Source organism: Manacus candei, unplaced genomic scaffold (assembly GCF_025592945.1).
Source record: "Manacus candei isolate 608988 ecotype Guabito, Panama unplaced genomic scaffold, ASM2559294v1 h1tg000027l, whole genome shotgun sequence".
NCBI classification, from domain to species: domain Eukaryota; kingdom Metazoa; phylum Chordata; class Aves; order Passeriformes; family Pipridae; genus Manacus; species Manacus candei.
Window position 1 is genome coordinate 9,710,440 of NW_026138075.1, and position 14,480 is coordinate 9,724,919.

Below are 14,480 nucleotides of genomic sequence, written 5' to 3' on the forward strand. Positions count from 1 at the left end.
AAGGAAGTACTGGTAATACATCTTTTGCATTCTGAAGTGTATTCATCACAGCTTATTGGCTAGAGCATAGGTCTGTGATCTAAACCTCTTTCTTCTAATAGTGTCTCACAGTAATTTAATTCCCATTTAAAATTAGATCACATTTGTCCACATTTGTATGTGCTTTGATGTGCTTTTATCTTGGTTTAGGAGTGGTACAGCCCAGTTTAGTGCTCCCATTGAGGCTCTCCAAACCATATGCCACTCGCTTGTTTCCCCTCTCCCTTTCTCTCCCCCTGCAGCGGGATGGAGAAGAGAATTGGGGGCAGAAGAGGTCAAGATCACGGGTTGAGAGAAGAACAATTTACTGGAAATAGCAATGAAATAAGAAAATGAACAGTAACAGCAACAATACTAATGACAAAGAGTACAAGAAAGAGGCTAACAATTCACAAGAAAAGCCCCTGAAAATAGACAATAGCTAACTGTCGCGTGGGGTCTTTATATGATAAAGAAATGCAGTCAGCTCCCCGATGAGATGGTAATCAAAGAGGCTTTTATTCAAACCCGGCGCTGTTTTTATCCCTTAAAACCATGTGACCTTGTGACCAATGAGGGTACATATTTCCACGCATGTCCCCTGGGCTTCCCTGCCCTGGGTGCTTCCCCTGCACCCCTGGACACGCCTCCTACATCACCTCCTTCTCAATTATTTAAGACGGTGACGAAAACAGTGCAAAACCAACAGTACAAACAACAGAACAGTATATGATAATCTACCATAGCTTTGCAATGACCCAGCACATCACTTGCTTTGGCTCCTTATACATCTATTGTAAACCTTTTAAAACCTTCTTATATTTCTAAGGGGTAGTGCAACTTGGAAAAATAACTTTATTAACCTAGGGGCCTTAGCCCAACTGTGCATAGACTTATAACCTTTATTAATCTGACGGTTTAAATAACTGGGAAGTTCAACTTTATTTCAAAAACAGGATAAGCTTACCAAACTAAATTCTCTTAAAGTGACCATGTGATGGAGGTAGTGTTATTTTGTGAGGTGTTTGGTGTTTAAGGCACTTGTCCAGTCAAACAACTCTCTTATTCATTCACACAGACATTCACTGACGGCCGTCATTCCATTCATCATACACACACTCATGGATTTTGTATGGACTCTGCATTTTGCCACACTAGTCATCCTCAAATGTAATCCTGAAACGGAAACATAACTTTTTTATAACTTCTACATTACTCTGGTTCTTGCTGCTGTGGTTGTGTACCTAGGTAGGGTCTAACACACCTGGAGGGAATCCATTTCAGCTCATTTCCTGTAGCCACACAGGCATAGCCTCGCCCCCAAGTCATGAGGTCCACCGGTCCTGTCCACTGCCCTGAAATCAGATCTCTCACCATGACTGGTGGTTTGGGAGAGGCAAAAGCCTGAGGCCTGTGCTGCCTTTCGTGCCTGCTTTTTTCATCACTGTCACAATTTAAAAAATTTAGGACATGTGTGGCTTTCCACAGACGCTCTTGCAGACTACAGACTGATTCCCCCCTTTTCTGTTTAGTTAACATGTCTTTCAGTGTGCGATGTACCCTTTCAGCAATTGCTTGTCCAGTGGGTGAGTGTGGAATACCTGTGGTGTGAGAAATTCCCCAATCTGACAGGAAGTTTCTTACCTTTTCTGAAATGAAAGATGGCCCATTGTCAGTCTTAATCTATTTTGGGGTACCAAGGGTTGCAAAACAACTGAGCCAGTGTCTTATTACATCCTTGGCCTTTTCTCCAGTGTGTGCAATGGCGGTTATGTATTGTGAATGAGTATCTACTGTAATGTGTACGTATTTTAATGTGCCAAACTCAGCTATGTGTGTGATATCGTTTGCCAAATCTCATTTACCATTAACCCTCTGGGGTTTATGCCTTCCTGAGATGGCATGGGTGTGATTTGCTGACAATCTGGGCATGACATGATTATGTCTCGAGCCTGATTGAGTGTTATTTGAAATTGTCTCTTCAGTGAACGTGCGTTCTGGTGGAAAAATGAATGAGACAATTTTGCTTGCTCTGACTCTAGGTACAGTGTTAAACATTGCTGCTTTGTCAGCCTCTCGGTTCCCATCAGCCATTGGCCCTGGCATTTCAGTGTGTGACCTTGTGTGCATTATGTAAAAATCAAACTTTCTGTGATTGACAAGAAACCATATAGAATGCATTTCAAACAACAGGTGAGGGTTAGCAACATCTCGAAGAAACAAACTTTCAAGATGGGACACTAGCCCTGCAGCATAACAGGAATCGGTAACAATATTAACAGGTTGTTCAGAAAACTTTCCCAAGGCAATACGTATGGTAGCCAGTTCAAGAACCCACCCAGAACCCTGGTTTATGGTTTGTACTTCTCCTTCCCATTGTCCTGTGTCAGGGTTTACCCATGCCACTGCAGCTTTTTGGGTCTGCCCAGATGTATCTGTGAAGACCATAAGGCCTTTCACTGGTTCATGTTTGCATCTGGTTGTGGCAGCTGGTTCAGCGGTGTGGAGGCTGTACGTGGTGGCTACAGGCACACTCAGACCGACAGAAGGCGGCTGTGAGCTCTCACAGTCTGCTGGGCGGGGTGGGGGCTCAGGTGCTGTGGTGGGGTTTCACGGTGCGGCTTCTACGGGTCCCGCACTCCTTCTAGCATGGGCGCGGGGCTTGCAGAGGCGGCAAGTGAATGCGGGTGGGCAACGGCTGCGTGGAGCTGTGGCACTTCTCTGCTTGACAGAAAGGTGCGCCAGTGCGGGGTTCACAGGGTCTCACGGTTGGGTTGAGGGTGTTCAAGCAGCAGTGGCGCCTCTTTCCGCGCTCGGTGCTTAGCACATGGCAGTGGCGGACGGCAGGGGTTCCGGTGGGGTTCGGCGTGCTCCGCCGCTCGTGTTTCCGAGCTGCGGGCTCGCAGCCACTCAGGGAGCAGACCTGGCCGTGGTGTTGGTTGCTGTCGCTTCTTTTCAGTTCACTCACAGCTGAGATGGTTGGTTGACCTCGCTCTCCTCTCTCCACTGCTGTCCTGGTTTCTTGGCTTCTTCTTCTTCTTTTTTCTTCTTCTCTGTTCCTATGCACTTTCCCTAATATTTTTTGAGCTCTCTATACTAACTGCATTTCTCAGGATTGACTGAGACAATGGCTTAAAGATGTCTGAGTTTTTTTCGGTGAAAAATTACCATATTCTAAAAATTAATAGGATAACTGGAATTTACTGATATTCCCCTGATTCAGGGATTTCTATTCTGGCCTAATGTAGGTTTTAAGCCGCACGTTGGGCGCCATATGTCGTGTGGGGTCTTTATATAATAAAGAAATGAAGTCAGCTCCCTGATGAGATGGTAATCAAAGAGGCTTTTATTCAAACCCGGCGCTGTTTTTATCCCTTAAAACCATGTGACCAATGAGGGTACATATTTCCACGCATGTCCCCTGGGCTTCCCTGCCCTGGGTGCTTCCCCTGCACCCCTGGACACACCTCCTACAGCTAACCACTCCCTCCACCATGCTATGCCAATCTTGAAAAGAGCCTTTCCTCATCCATGAAAAATGATGTTATATCGTATAAAATAATCTCTGTGTTTTAGCCATGCTCCCTCCTGGCTATTCAAAAATTACCCTGTCCTGGTTGGAACCAGGACATAATATTCTATACTATCTACAACTTATTCTATACTATCTACGACACGCCCAAATCCTATCTCTTCCAAGTATATACATATGTATATATGGGCCATCCCTCCAAGATGTCTGTTGAGTTCATTTAGTCCATGACTGTGGGTTCTATCTGTCCTAGATATCTTCTAGGGCAGGAGGGCTAGTGCTGTCGGCTGGTTACAAGCTGCATCAGGAGCTTACAACTGTTGAATCTAGAGCAATCCATCCTCACTGTCCATGGCAGTTATGGCATACAGTGGCAGTGTCATTCAGCAATCAGTATTATACAGTTTAACATTACAAACTCTTCTGACCCAAAAATCAAACTCCCATTGAGGTAGACATCGTGTTTCCCTGTCATTCTGCGTTACCCACCAAGTACACTCAGGTCCTTGAGCAAAAACAATCCAATGGATGGGTTTGCCTTTGCTTGAGGCAGGATTGATCCAAACTGTCTTCTCTAACAGGTTCCTCATATGCACCACGGGGACTTTATTCCCTTCCACAGTATGCGGAAGTTTTAAATGGGCAGGGCCAGCTCGACTGGTGGAGCCTCCAGTACTACCTAAGCAGGTGGCCTTCACTAAATGTAGATTCCAATGTTTGAAGGTCCCACCACCCTTCACTTTCAAAGTGATTTTTAACAATCCATTGTACCTTTTGATTTTCCTGGAGGCTGGTGCATGGTAAGGAATATGATATACCCACTCAATCCTGTTGTTCTTTGGCCCTCAGCAGTGCCACAGCAGAAGGGTCCTCTGAGAGACCAGGCAAGGTATTCAGCTGTCTAATTTCTTCTGTCTCCACAGCAGCTATCCCAAAAGCCCAAAGATAGCCTTTTGGGTCCTTGCAATATCCTTTTCTCAGGTAATCTGTGCCAAGGATACACAGAGCTTCTGGGCCTGTCACAATGGGGTGATTTTGCAATTTGTTCATGGTCAGGCTCACTTCAGCTTCCACTGCAATCAGTGGTTGGGATACCCCTCTCACCCTCAGAAATAGAGATGGATTTAGTCCCCTACATGTCTTGATGGCATCAGGGGACATGGTGTCAACTAAAGCCTTATACTCTTGTGGGTCTGATGTGCCAGGCTATTGTATCCATATAGTCCAGTAGATCCAATTTGCCCCTTTGCTGCTGGAGGCAGGGCTTGTCTAGTTCTGGTCATGGTACTCGTTGCTCACTTCCTGTAAATATGAACTGGAGGTCCATTCAAAAGGATCAGAAGAACATCAGCCCTCCTATTCTATGTGAGGACTTGGCCACTTGAAACTGCAGCAGCATTTATCCTTGAAGAATTTCCTGTGGGTAGGTGTTCTTCCTCTTAATGATATACCCATTTTGCTAGGGCAGAGGTGGGTTTTCCATCCCACTTCCTTGTGTCCTTTCCCTGGTCACACAGGAAAAAATACGTTACCCTCTGTCTCAGAGTGGCACTTACTCCCAGTAGCAGAGACTCGTCCATACTGGCAGGGCATGGGACATTTCCTTTCTAACTCGCTGGAGTCTTTTGAGTCTTTCCATAGTCTTGGTTGGACTTACTTCAGCTGGAGTGCAGGTTGGTAGGGAGTAAAAAAGATGATCTTCATATTGTTAGTCACATAGTTATCTGAAGCACTATTTGTTCTCCTTTCATTGACATCAGTGCCAATGAGTTGCATCCAGTGATGGCATGCTCCATACAAATTTCTGCCACATGGATTTTGTACACTGGACTTCATCTGGATCTACAGAGACTGTTCATTATTTGAATCCCTATAGATTACCTCCAGCACAGCTAATTCTCTCAGGTACTAGATACCTTTCTCCATGGTGTTCCACTTGCTTGGGCACACTACTACGTCATCCTTGAGAGAACCTTTCCCTCGCGCTTGACAGGAGTCACCTCTAGAGGCTGAGTTTCTGTCCTCTTCCCAGTCCCCTTGTCAGTGCCCGCATCCTGGGACAGAGATCCCAGTTGTTTGGCTTCACTATTGTCTAGTTTCGTATCGGAGGCCACACTATCCCAGCATTGGAGCAGCCCAGGTCACCAGGGGCTTTTCTGACTGGCAGCTGAAATCTTTTTCCATATCTCTCAGCTCCCCTAGGGATAGAGATTGGGTGATTATCTCTGGCACTTCCTCTTCCTCCTGTTATGAGGGCCCTACTTCCTCTTCATCCCTCACTAAGTGAACTGATTTGGTCTTGGATTTCTTATTCTGTACGGGGGTGACTGCTACTGAGCGCAGGGTGTTCCTCTGGTTCAGCTGCAGTTTGAGTGAACACCATGCCTGTTGGTTTGCTTTCCTCCTCCTCTCACTGAGGGTGCTGTTTAGTAACAAGTAGTGTCTGGTAAATAGCAGCCAGAGCCCAGCACACTGCAGTAAGTTGCTCCTCTCTGGAGCATTCTCCTTGCAAATATTCTGTCACTTCATCAGAGTCCTGTAGGACTTGTTCAGGAGTGAACTTCCAAAACAGTGGAGCAGAGAATTTCCCCAAAACCTGGCCCATTTTGTCCTATATTCCATTCCACTCATGACTATCCACTCTCAGTGTAAATCTCTGACCTTCTTGGAAATCTCTTTCTTTACTCTGAATGTATGTAGACTATGAGGAGACCTGGGAGAGTTATCAACAAGAGTTTGCTTTTCTTAGCATGCAAAGGAAATTCAAAATTCTCAAAAGCTGTTGAGGCCTAGTAGAGGAAGAGAGGATGAAAAGCTGGGGAAAATCATCCTCCACCTCAGACTGGGTATGATTATTAATAGACTTCCAGAGGTAGCACCCAGAGCCAGGACAGGAGAAACAACACTGGACACACATCACAAAAGGCCCCCCTTACCCTTGATGTTGTCATATCATAAGGAAACTGCTTTCACATAGTACAGCAATAAAAGGATTCTGATCCCTCTGCCAGCTCTTTAAAATAGCGTCATGACAAGCATGTATTGCATATGCCTGAAGATATACAGTGTTAGGTACCATACCCACATGAACCGACCAAGCAACGTTGTGACCGCTGGCTCCATACCTGATACAAAAAATGCTTAGATGAAAATTGTTTCCAACCCTCTCTGGTCAGATCTTTTGTGTTGCAAGCGTTTGTGCCTCCCGCTGGGTGCCAAATAAGGCAGTCATGGTTTAGGAATGGTACTCCCCAATGTAGGACTCCCTCTTAGACTCTCCAAAGCAAGGCCTCTGGGTCGCTCTCTCCTCCCCTCCCTTTCTCTCTGGGGTGGGATGGAGGGATTTGGAGGCGTGAAAGGTAAAGATCTCAGGTAAAGATAAGAACAATTTACTGGAAACAGTAGTGAGATGAGAAAACAAACAGTAAGAGCAGCAATGCTAATGAGAGAGGGTACAAGAAAGAGACAAACAATTCCTGTGGAAACCCCCTGACAACAGAAAATCCTAACTGCTCCCTCCACTATGTCATGCCAGAATAGAGCCCTTCCCCCTGTCCATGGAAAATGACTGTGGGGTGGTGTAGAATAACCTCCATGTTTCAGCCATGCCCCCTCCTGGGTATCCAAAAATTAACTCTGTCCTGGCCAGAACCAGGACAGCTATGATGAGAATACTGCTAAGTATATGCCATGTGTTGTGTTAGTAATACATGCATGTATTTATTGTTAGCATTCAAATTTTATTGGTTTCTTTAGAAGTTTGTATCTTTTCTTCATAACTAGATATTTTGTATACTGCAACCACAAATCATTATTTGGAAACATGGCACTTTGACGTTTTATTCTACTATCTAATTAACCTTGTGATTGGCATTCTGTTACTTGACTGACTTTCCTTAAAAACAGATATTTCCTTTCGTCTGCCCTCTTTTCACCTCTGTCTTACATCCTGTTTTCACTAAGGATTTTAAAGTGGAGATAGTCATATTTGTTTTCTTATCTGTTCTTTTCTTTTTCCTCTTTCACAGCCTTTATGATCCAAATTTTCATTTTTAATAGGTGTGTATATATATATATATATATATATATATATAGTGATTGTAAGTGTGTACAAATGTGTAATTGTTAAATGTGTAAATGTATATTGATGCATTCAAAGTACTGACTACCCTAACTGTACATATTGGCTTAGCTACTCATCTCATCTATAGTCTTTCTTGCTACATCTGCAAAGGAAGGTGCTACAGGACACAAGGCAAAAAGGTAAAAGTCTGTTTTGTCCATCTACATGTTGTTTCTTCCTTCTGCTTCTTTTAGATAAGGGATTTTTCAGCAACGTGCTGAAGTAACATACAGTAATTCAATTTCCATACAGGGATCTGAATTTCTTTGCAAGCAGTAACGAGGTGAGATATGCTAAGCCTGGGTAAGGTAGAGGGGAAGTATTAATATTAAAGTTAAACAGATGGAAAATCTGGTCATGCGAGTCACATTTGAGGTTTCTTCTGCACTGTAAAATTAGTCTGTAGCAAAGCAAAGAGCAGAACCTAGTTCTTTTGACTAAATTTAAGATACAAAGCTACCATGTAGTAGCTGATCTGTGGTAGCTGTTGATGTGCACTGTCCGAAGTGGCAACAAAGGGTTAGTGACACTTAACTGAGTAGTTAATTTGAATTACCTTGAATTCTTCTTAGGAGTTGGTAGTCCTATTAGTTTTCTTCTGAATGAGATGAGGAAGAACTGACTTTGAAACATTTACTGTTGCCACAACAAAACAAGTATTAAGGACGAGTGGTTGCTACAGACATTCCAGACCTCCCAGACCTTCATAGCTGTAACTGATATCTTTCAGAACTATACCTTTCCCAAAGTTATTGGATTCTCACATGGCTTTCCTGGATGAACTTCCTCTGTCCTGCCAGGCTCACCTTGATTCAACTGCTGATTGCTTCAGAAAGGATAAGTCCCAAAGACCTTTTTGCTTCTTCCCCAAGTCCAGTTGTTAGGGTGAAACTGATCTTCAAAGTCCTAAAATCATGATGCAGATACAGCAGATTTGGTCGGTTTTGCATTAGTTCTTTAAAGGTATGAAGTTAGTAGTAAGTTTAATATTTGCCTGGACACTGTGATTTGGAGGTTTCTGATGCTGACTGGTAATTTGACCTAGGAAAACTGTTTGATTGTTGGGTTTTTTTCTCTGTAAACTTCTCTCTAGAGTCTAACAACAAAACTTAGTCTTTGTGAAGAGCAGGGAACCATTATGCATCCTGCCTCATGTAGCAAAAAGGAAATTCAGAATTGTCATTCTAACAGTTGACACTGTAAAATGTCATTGAAGAAAGCTTTTTTATGTTAGTCTTTAGATTGACAGGTTATGACAAAACTGCATTCATGTTGCTTGAATACATCTTTTGTCTAGTTTTATATGCTTTTTGACTTGTCTAGAAAATGACATATTGAGGTTTTCACAAGCCTTAACCAGGTGTGATTTTCTTTATGGAAGATACTTTGGTAGGACTACAGCTGAAGGCGAATAAACCAGTGAAGCTTAGAGAGGCCACAGCCCTTCTTCAGATGGTAGCTGTGAATTGAAAGACTCATTAATCAACAGCCAAGTCACAGGTGTGATGGCTTCCTGCAAGCTGCCAACAGACTGTGAAAGTCATATCCAACATGCCAAACTGTTAAAAAAGGCACATCTATAAACATTTTCAAACTTTTGTGTTTCTATTTTAGTTGAAAAACACAACCCTTGCATGTTTTCATTTTTGACTTCCTTCTTTTAAAAGAAAAGTATTTGTTTGTTTTCCAAGGAATACTATTCAGTTTAGGAAACAAAAGAAAAAGCAGATACTGTTTTCACCTTTTGTTCATTTTAATATGTTAACAGATTCACTTGAATGGACACACAGTTTCAATTGCAATTATCAAAGTAAATAGTTTTAATATTATAAATTTTTATGTGCAGAAAATGTGCACAGAAGCTTTGACAGAAAAAAATTATTACAAGGTTTTTCTGCATGTAAATGGCTGGCTATTTTCTTCATGATTTTCCAGTACTTTCCCTTAGTACAAAAATTACCTGGATCAAAGATTCAATTATGTTGTCATGCTACAATGTAGACAGTCATAAAATGTTTAAAGTGAAATGACTTAGAAGATTTTATTATTTAATCAACCTGCACTGAATTTTTCACCTGCACTGATGGGAAAAACCCATATAAGAAGCCAAATGAAATCTCCATACAATTTTTCCACATAATTCTTCCTTAAACTCTGTGGATCCCCTGAAATGAAGGAGAATCTTATACCTCTCACTAATTTTTTTCCCCCAGATTATCCTTAAATTGATGTACTCCCTGTAGATCAAAATTAATTTTGCTCTGTCAAAGAGCAATGAGTATGAATTTGCCAGAATTTTTGTATTTGCTAATTCCTTGGTCTCTCTAATTCTCATATTTTTCCAAATATGGATGGTCAATATAATAAAAATTCTTTAAAATCTTAAGTGGATGAGAATAATCACCCACCTTCATCTGGGGTGAGGAATTTCTTAATAGCCATAGTCTGATCTTATGTTTCCCTCTTTAGAACATCTGTATCAGGTTTGATCTGCATATCTAGAAATTAATTTTAATTTGCAATCCATATTTTCACTGTTTTCTGCCTGGATTGCCAGTTGCAAAGTTATTTTGCTCTTATTCAATTTAAGTCAATCAAACTGTATGTAATTACAATGCCTGCTGGCTCAGCAGCACTGTAGTGCACGCAAAAGAGAAGGAAGCAATGGTGCTGCATTTATTGCAGTAATAAGGTCTTATAATAGTCATATATGAAAAGTGATATCTACTTTGTCTTTGCAAGGCTCTGTAAGCAGATATTTGAATATACCTGTCTTTAAGATGTATTTGTAACAGATTTTATCTGTTTACTCAGTGTAGTGCTACTACTTGTTATTGGAGGGTTTTCTGAGGCATATACAGCTGTCATGTTGTGTCACCGATCTTAGAAAGAACTGTTGTATTTTCACTTTAACAACAGTTATTTGTATTTTAAATAGATTTCACTGTTGGGATGAGGGAGAATTTTATTTTTGTTTCAAGTTTGACCATAGATTAATGCCTATATTTTTTCTTGTTCGGTTTCTGTTGTTACTTTAACTCGGTAATTAAACACCTCTGCAAAAAGACCCGCCCTCTAGAATAATATATAAATGATCCCTTTAATTGTACTAGTAAAGACTGTGATAGCTGAATTTAAATACCACCAAACTCTTCCCAAGAAAGTGTTAATGAAATTATCAATAAAGTAAGTATAATGATTTCACTTGGGATAATTACATGGGTAATTTAACAGCACATTTGGATAGAATCTGAGAGCATTTATGTGGTATACAGTCAAGCCTCTGTAAATGATATGTAGAAAATAAAAGGTTTTCTTATTAAAAATGTGAAGCAGTAACTCTTTGAAAGTAACTTTGTCTTTCATTTTTCTCTTATATTCAGTATTGCATTATTATTGTTTCATAGGTGAAACAGGAGTCACTGTCAGATCATGCTATAGAAATAGCTAGTGGACTTACTAGTCTCAAAATGAATACATAGACAATTGGGTGTTCTCTTATATAGTTCAGTGGAAAAATGGTTGTTGAATAAGAAATTTTGATACCATAGTTTCAGAATTTTAAAAATAAAAATTAATGGTGTTTGAATTGTAAATACATGAATTTGGAGAAGAAATATATAACAGTGACCTTATAGACATTCGGTATCAAAAGAAGTAAGCCACAATTTCAAATGTGAGCTGACTTTCCATTAATATGCTTTTATGGTATTGCAGATCTATGGTACCTTGTTGACTCTTTGCATGCTGCCAATCAGATGGTGTGTTTGCCTTACGTACAGAAATTAGTCTAATCTGGGAGATGGTCCTTGATTTTTTTTTTATTCTTTTTTCCTTTTTTGTGGGGAAAGTGATTCTTCTCTGGCATGTCTGTGCTGCACTGATGCAATTGCAATCCATAGAGAGAAATGTAGTTCTCCAGTAGGCCAGGCACAGGTTATTTGTTACATTTATTAGGTCGTAATAAGCACCTTAAACTCATCCAGAGACCAATGGGCTTTGATGATGATCGGAGAACATTTGATAAGCATATTCTCTTTTCATTAAGTCAATTGAAGCTTGCTGCAAGTGTCATTTTTTGTTGTTTTATATTATAGACACAAGTTCCACAAGCTGAAATGTGTTTGCCACCTCTTTCCACAACTCCTGAATGTAGTCTCAGAGAAACAAGCAGAAGCTCTCTGTTCAGAATAAATCATACAGATAACTCAGACTAAGGCCAGACTCATTTTTTTAGATCCAGGCCCAACTCTACTCAAGATTAGTTGAAGCATCAGCCTATATTAAGCAAAGACAAGCAAGAGACATGTGATCATATGTGTTTCAAATATAAACAGCCAGTGCCAACAGCAAATATCTTTTTCCTCTTTCCAATAACCTCCTAAAAAATTCCATGTGTGCCTTGAAAAGTAGCAGTGACAGAATGGCATTTTATGGGATTCCAAACACGAGACCTTTCCAAGAAAGAAGTAATTACAATTGCTATCAGACGATGAAATATTAAACATACTCTAAAAATTGAATGTGTTAGTCTTATAGAAAACAATTCTATTCGCTTTTGCCAAACAACCTAACAAATTTCTCAAGGAGTGAGACATAGGTTGCAGATAGAGCAGCAATTCTCTGAACGCTTCTCTGTGTGTTTGAAAGAGATCATTGATCTCTGTCTATCTAAAATTCACCACCAAATTGTCATCGATCAAGGGGACCTATGCATTCTGATATTATGAGGTTAGGTTCACAGATCATTCTCCACCATCATGCCCAAACCAGAATGTTTTGATGCTAACTGCTCTGAGTTATAGTTCAGTCTATAACTTTCTGAGCAAGAAAGGTTTGGAGATGCTCATCTGGCAAAGAGTGCTCCTTTGCTCTGTTACTTTTCCACCAGGAGAGGTAGTGAGCCTAGAGCAAGGTTTGTGTGATGAGGCTTTCATAGTGTCTTCACTATTGGTAAACATTTTTGGTAGAAAGTTAACAGTCTGAAGGTAAAGACCATGTTTTAGTTTCCTTTACAGCAACATAAAGGAGTTGCTCTAATACTTCTAGAAGTATGTGCTGTCAGTTTGTTGTTTACTTACTGGCATTTAGATCAGTGAGGATTGAGTTTCCTTTGCAGCAACAATGCATCTTATAACATGATATTTTAATTCTTCTACCAATTTATGACATTTCCTAATGTGTTTTCTTAACTTTGTTAAATTTTGTTTTCTTGTTTTAATCTATCTGTGCTATCACATACTGAATTTTCCTACATGGCAATTAATATTTTTATCCCATCCTAAAACATAATCCTGAATCTGCTTATTCATGTCCTTATTCTAATGACTTGTCTCTGTGAATTCAGTACAATAACATGAACGCAACATGTTAGACTAGATTGAATATTTGCAGTTCTGGGGTGTAAGGAGAAACCTACTTAGAAATAGCAGTGTTTCTTTGGCCATCTATTTGTCATATGTTTGGTTATGTATCTGGTCTGCAAACAATGATGTGCTTGCCCCACAGTACAGTGCTTTTATCTTCTCCATGTAAGTACATTGAAAATAACACACTGTTGAAATTTTAATTAAAATTCGAATGGTAGCTGTTATGGGGGCCTTCTAGGTATTCTGAGGATGCAGAAATCTTTTGTTCTGTAAAATAAGACAATAGTGAACTATACCATTATATTGTCCATTAAATCTATTCTGTGCCAAGAGCTGTTTTGAGAGATTTTTTTTCAACTTGTTTCAGTTATGATTTATTAGGAATATTCCTTGGAGGTCAGTAACATGTGCTAAGTATCTGTCCATATGAGGACAAACCAATGTCCAAACAATATACTGTATTATGCTTTTCAAAACAATAAAATGTTTAAATGAATATTTACCGTGATGCAGCAAAGTAGAATTTAAAGAAGAGAAGCCTTATATCTCAAGTAATATGCAGTTGATCTTTGGTTATTTTATCATTTATTGGTTTGTAATGATAATTGTTAGAACAAGTGAAAAATAGTATAAACAACATACTAGTTCCTCCTGCTGGGCTAACAAATGGCAAAGTCATGGTTTCACGAAGTTGATGTCAAATATTCCTGCAGTTAATGTAATAAAGAAATTAGAACGAGTTTTTCCTACTGCGATGAAATAGCTTAGGAAGAAGGATGAAGAAAGAAAGATAATTTTTCTGTTTCTTATAATACTTTTTTCAAAGTTTATTGAAATGATAAATAATCACACTGAAAGATGTAGAACAAGCTTTGGTATAAATGAATTCATTTTAAAAGAGCTGGGTTATTACAAGGAGTACACACCTTGTGAACTGAGTGGTTTTTTGTTTAATGACACTTTCTCAGCATCTGATAATGACATAAAAATAATACTTTCAAATCTTCCAAAACAGACATGTCAGGTTCTCAGTGGCATCTTATAATTGTGAAAACTAAGGGGCGTACTTTAACTCTCCTCAATTACACGTCTACATCAGGGTCTCACATGCTTATTCTTCTCCAGAGTTTTAAATACATGGGAGAATTTGATCAGTGTCCTTTTTATATTCAAAATTAGCTTCTGTCTCAGAAGTGTCTTATTGTCATGATGTCACTACATTTCAACATCTGTGACCTTTTGCTCCATATGGATTCATGGTAGACCTTGTTGTATTTTTGCAAACTAGACTGCTTTTGTCCCTCTACTAGGGGGTATCAAAGCCTTTTGGACTAAAATTTTACTGGTAGGTTTGCAAATAAATAAATAAATAGAATAAAATTAATATACTAAAAGTACTGAAGAGTGACTGAAAACACCAAACAAAGAAACAAACCTA

At 39.9% G+C, this 14,480-nt stretch overlaps 1 protein-coding gene across 5 annotated transcripts in view; it reads left to right on the forward strand.

The window, feature by feature from the left end:
- Window positions 1–14,480, forward strand: part of KIAA0825 (KIAA0825 ortholog) — a 245,049-nt gene that overhangs the window by 139,030 nt on the left and 91,539 nt on the right. Inside the window, exon 20 of one of the 5 annotated variants that reach the window (XM_051789277.1) lies at window positions 282–7,572. The exons of the other annotated variants lie outside the window; for them this stretch is intronic. Within the exon in view, the coding sequence (XP_051645237.1) occupies window positions 282–375 (94 nt within the window). The 3' untranslated portion in view covers window positions 376–7,572. Of the gene's footprint in view, window positions 1–281; window positions 7,573–14,480 lie in introns of those variants that run through there. 5 annotated transcript variants of the gene reach the window in all.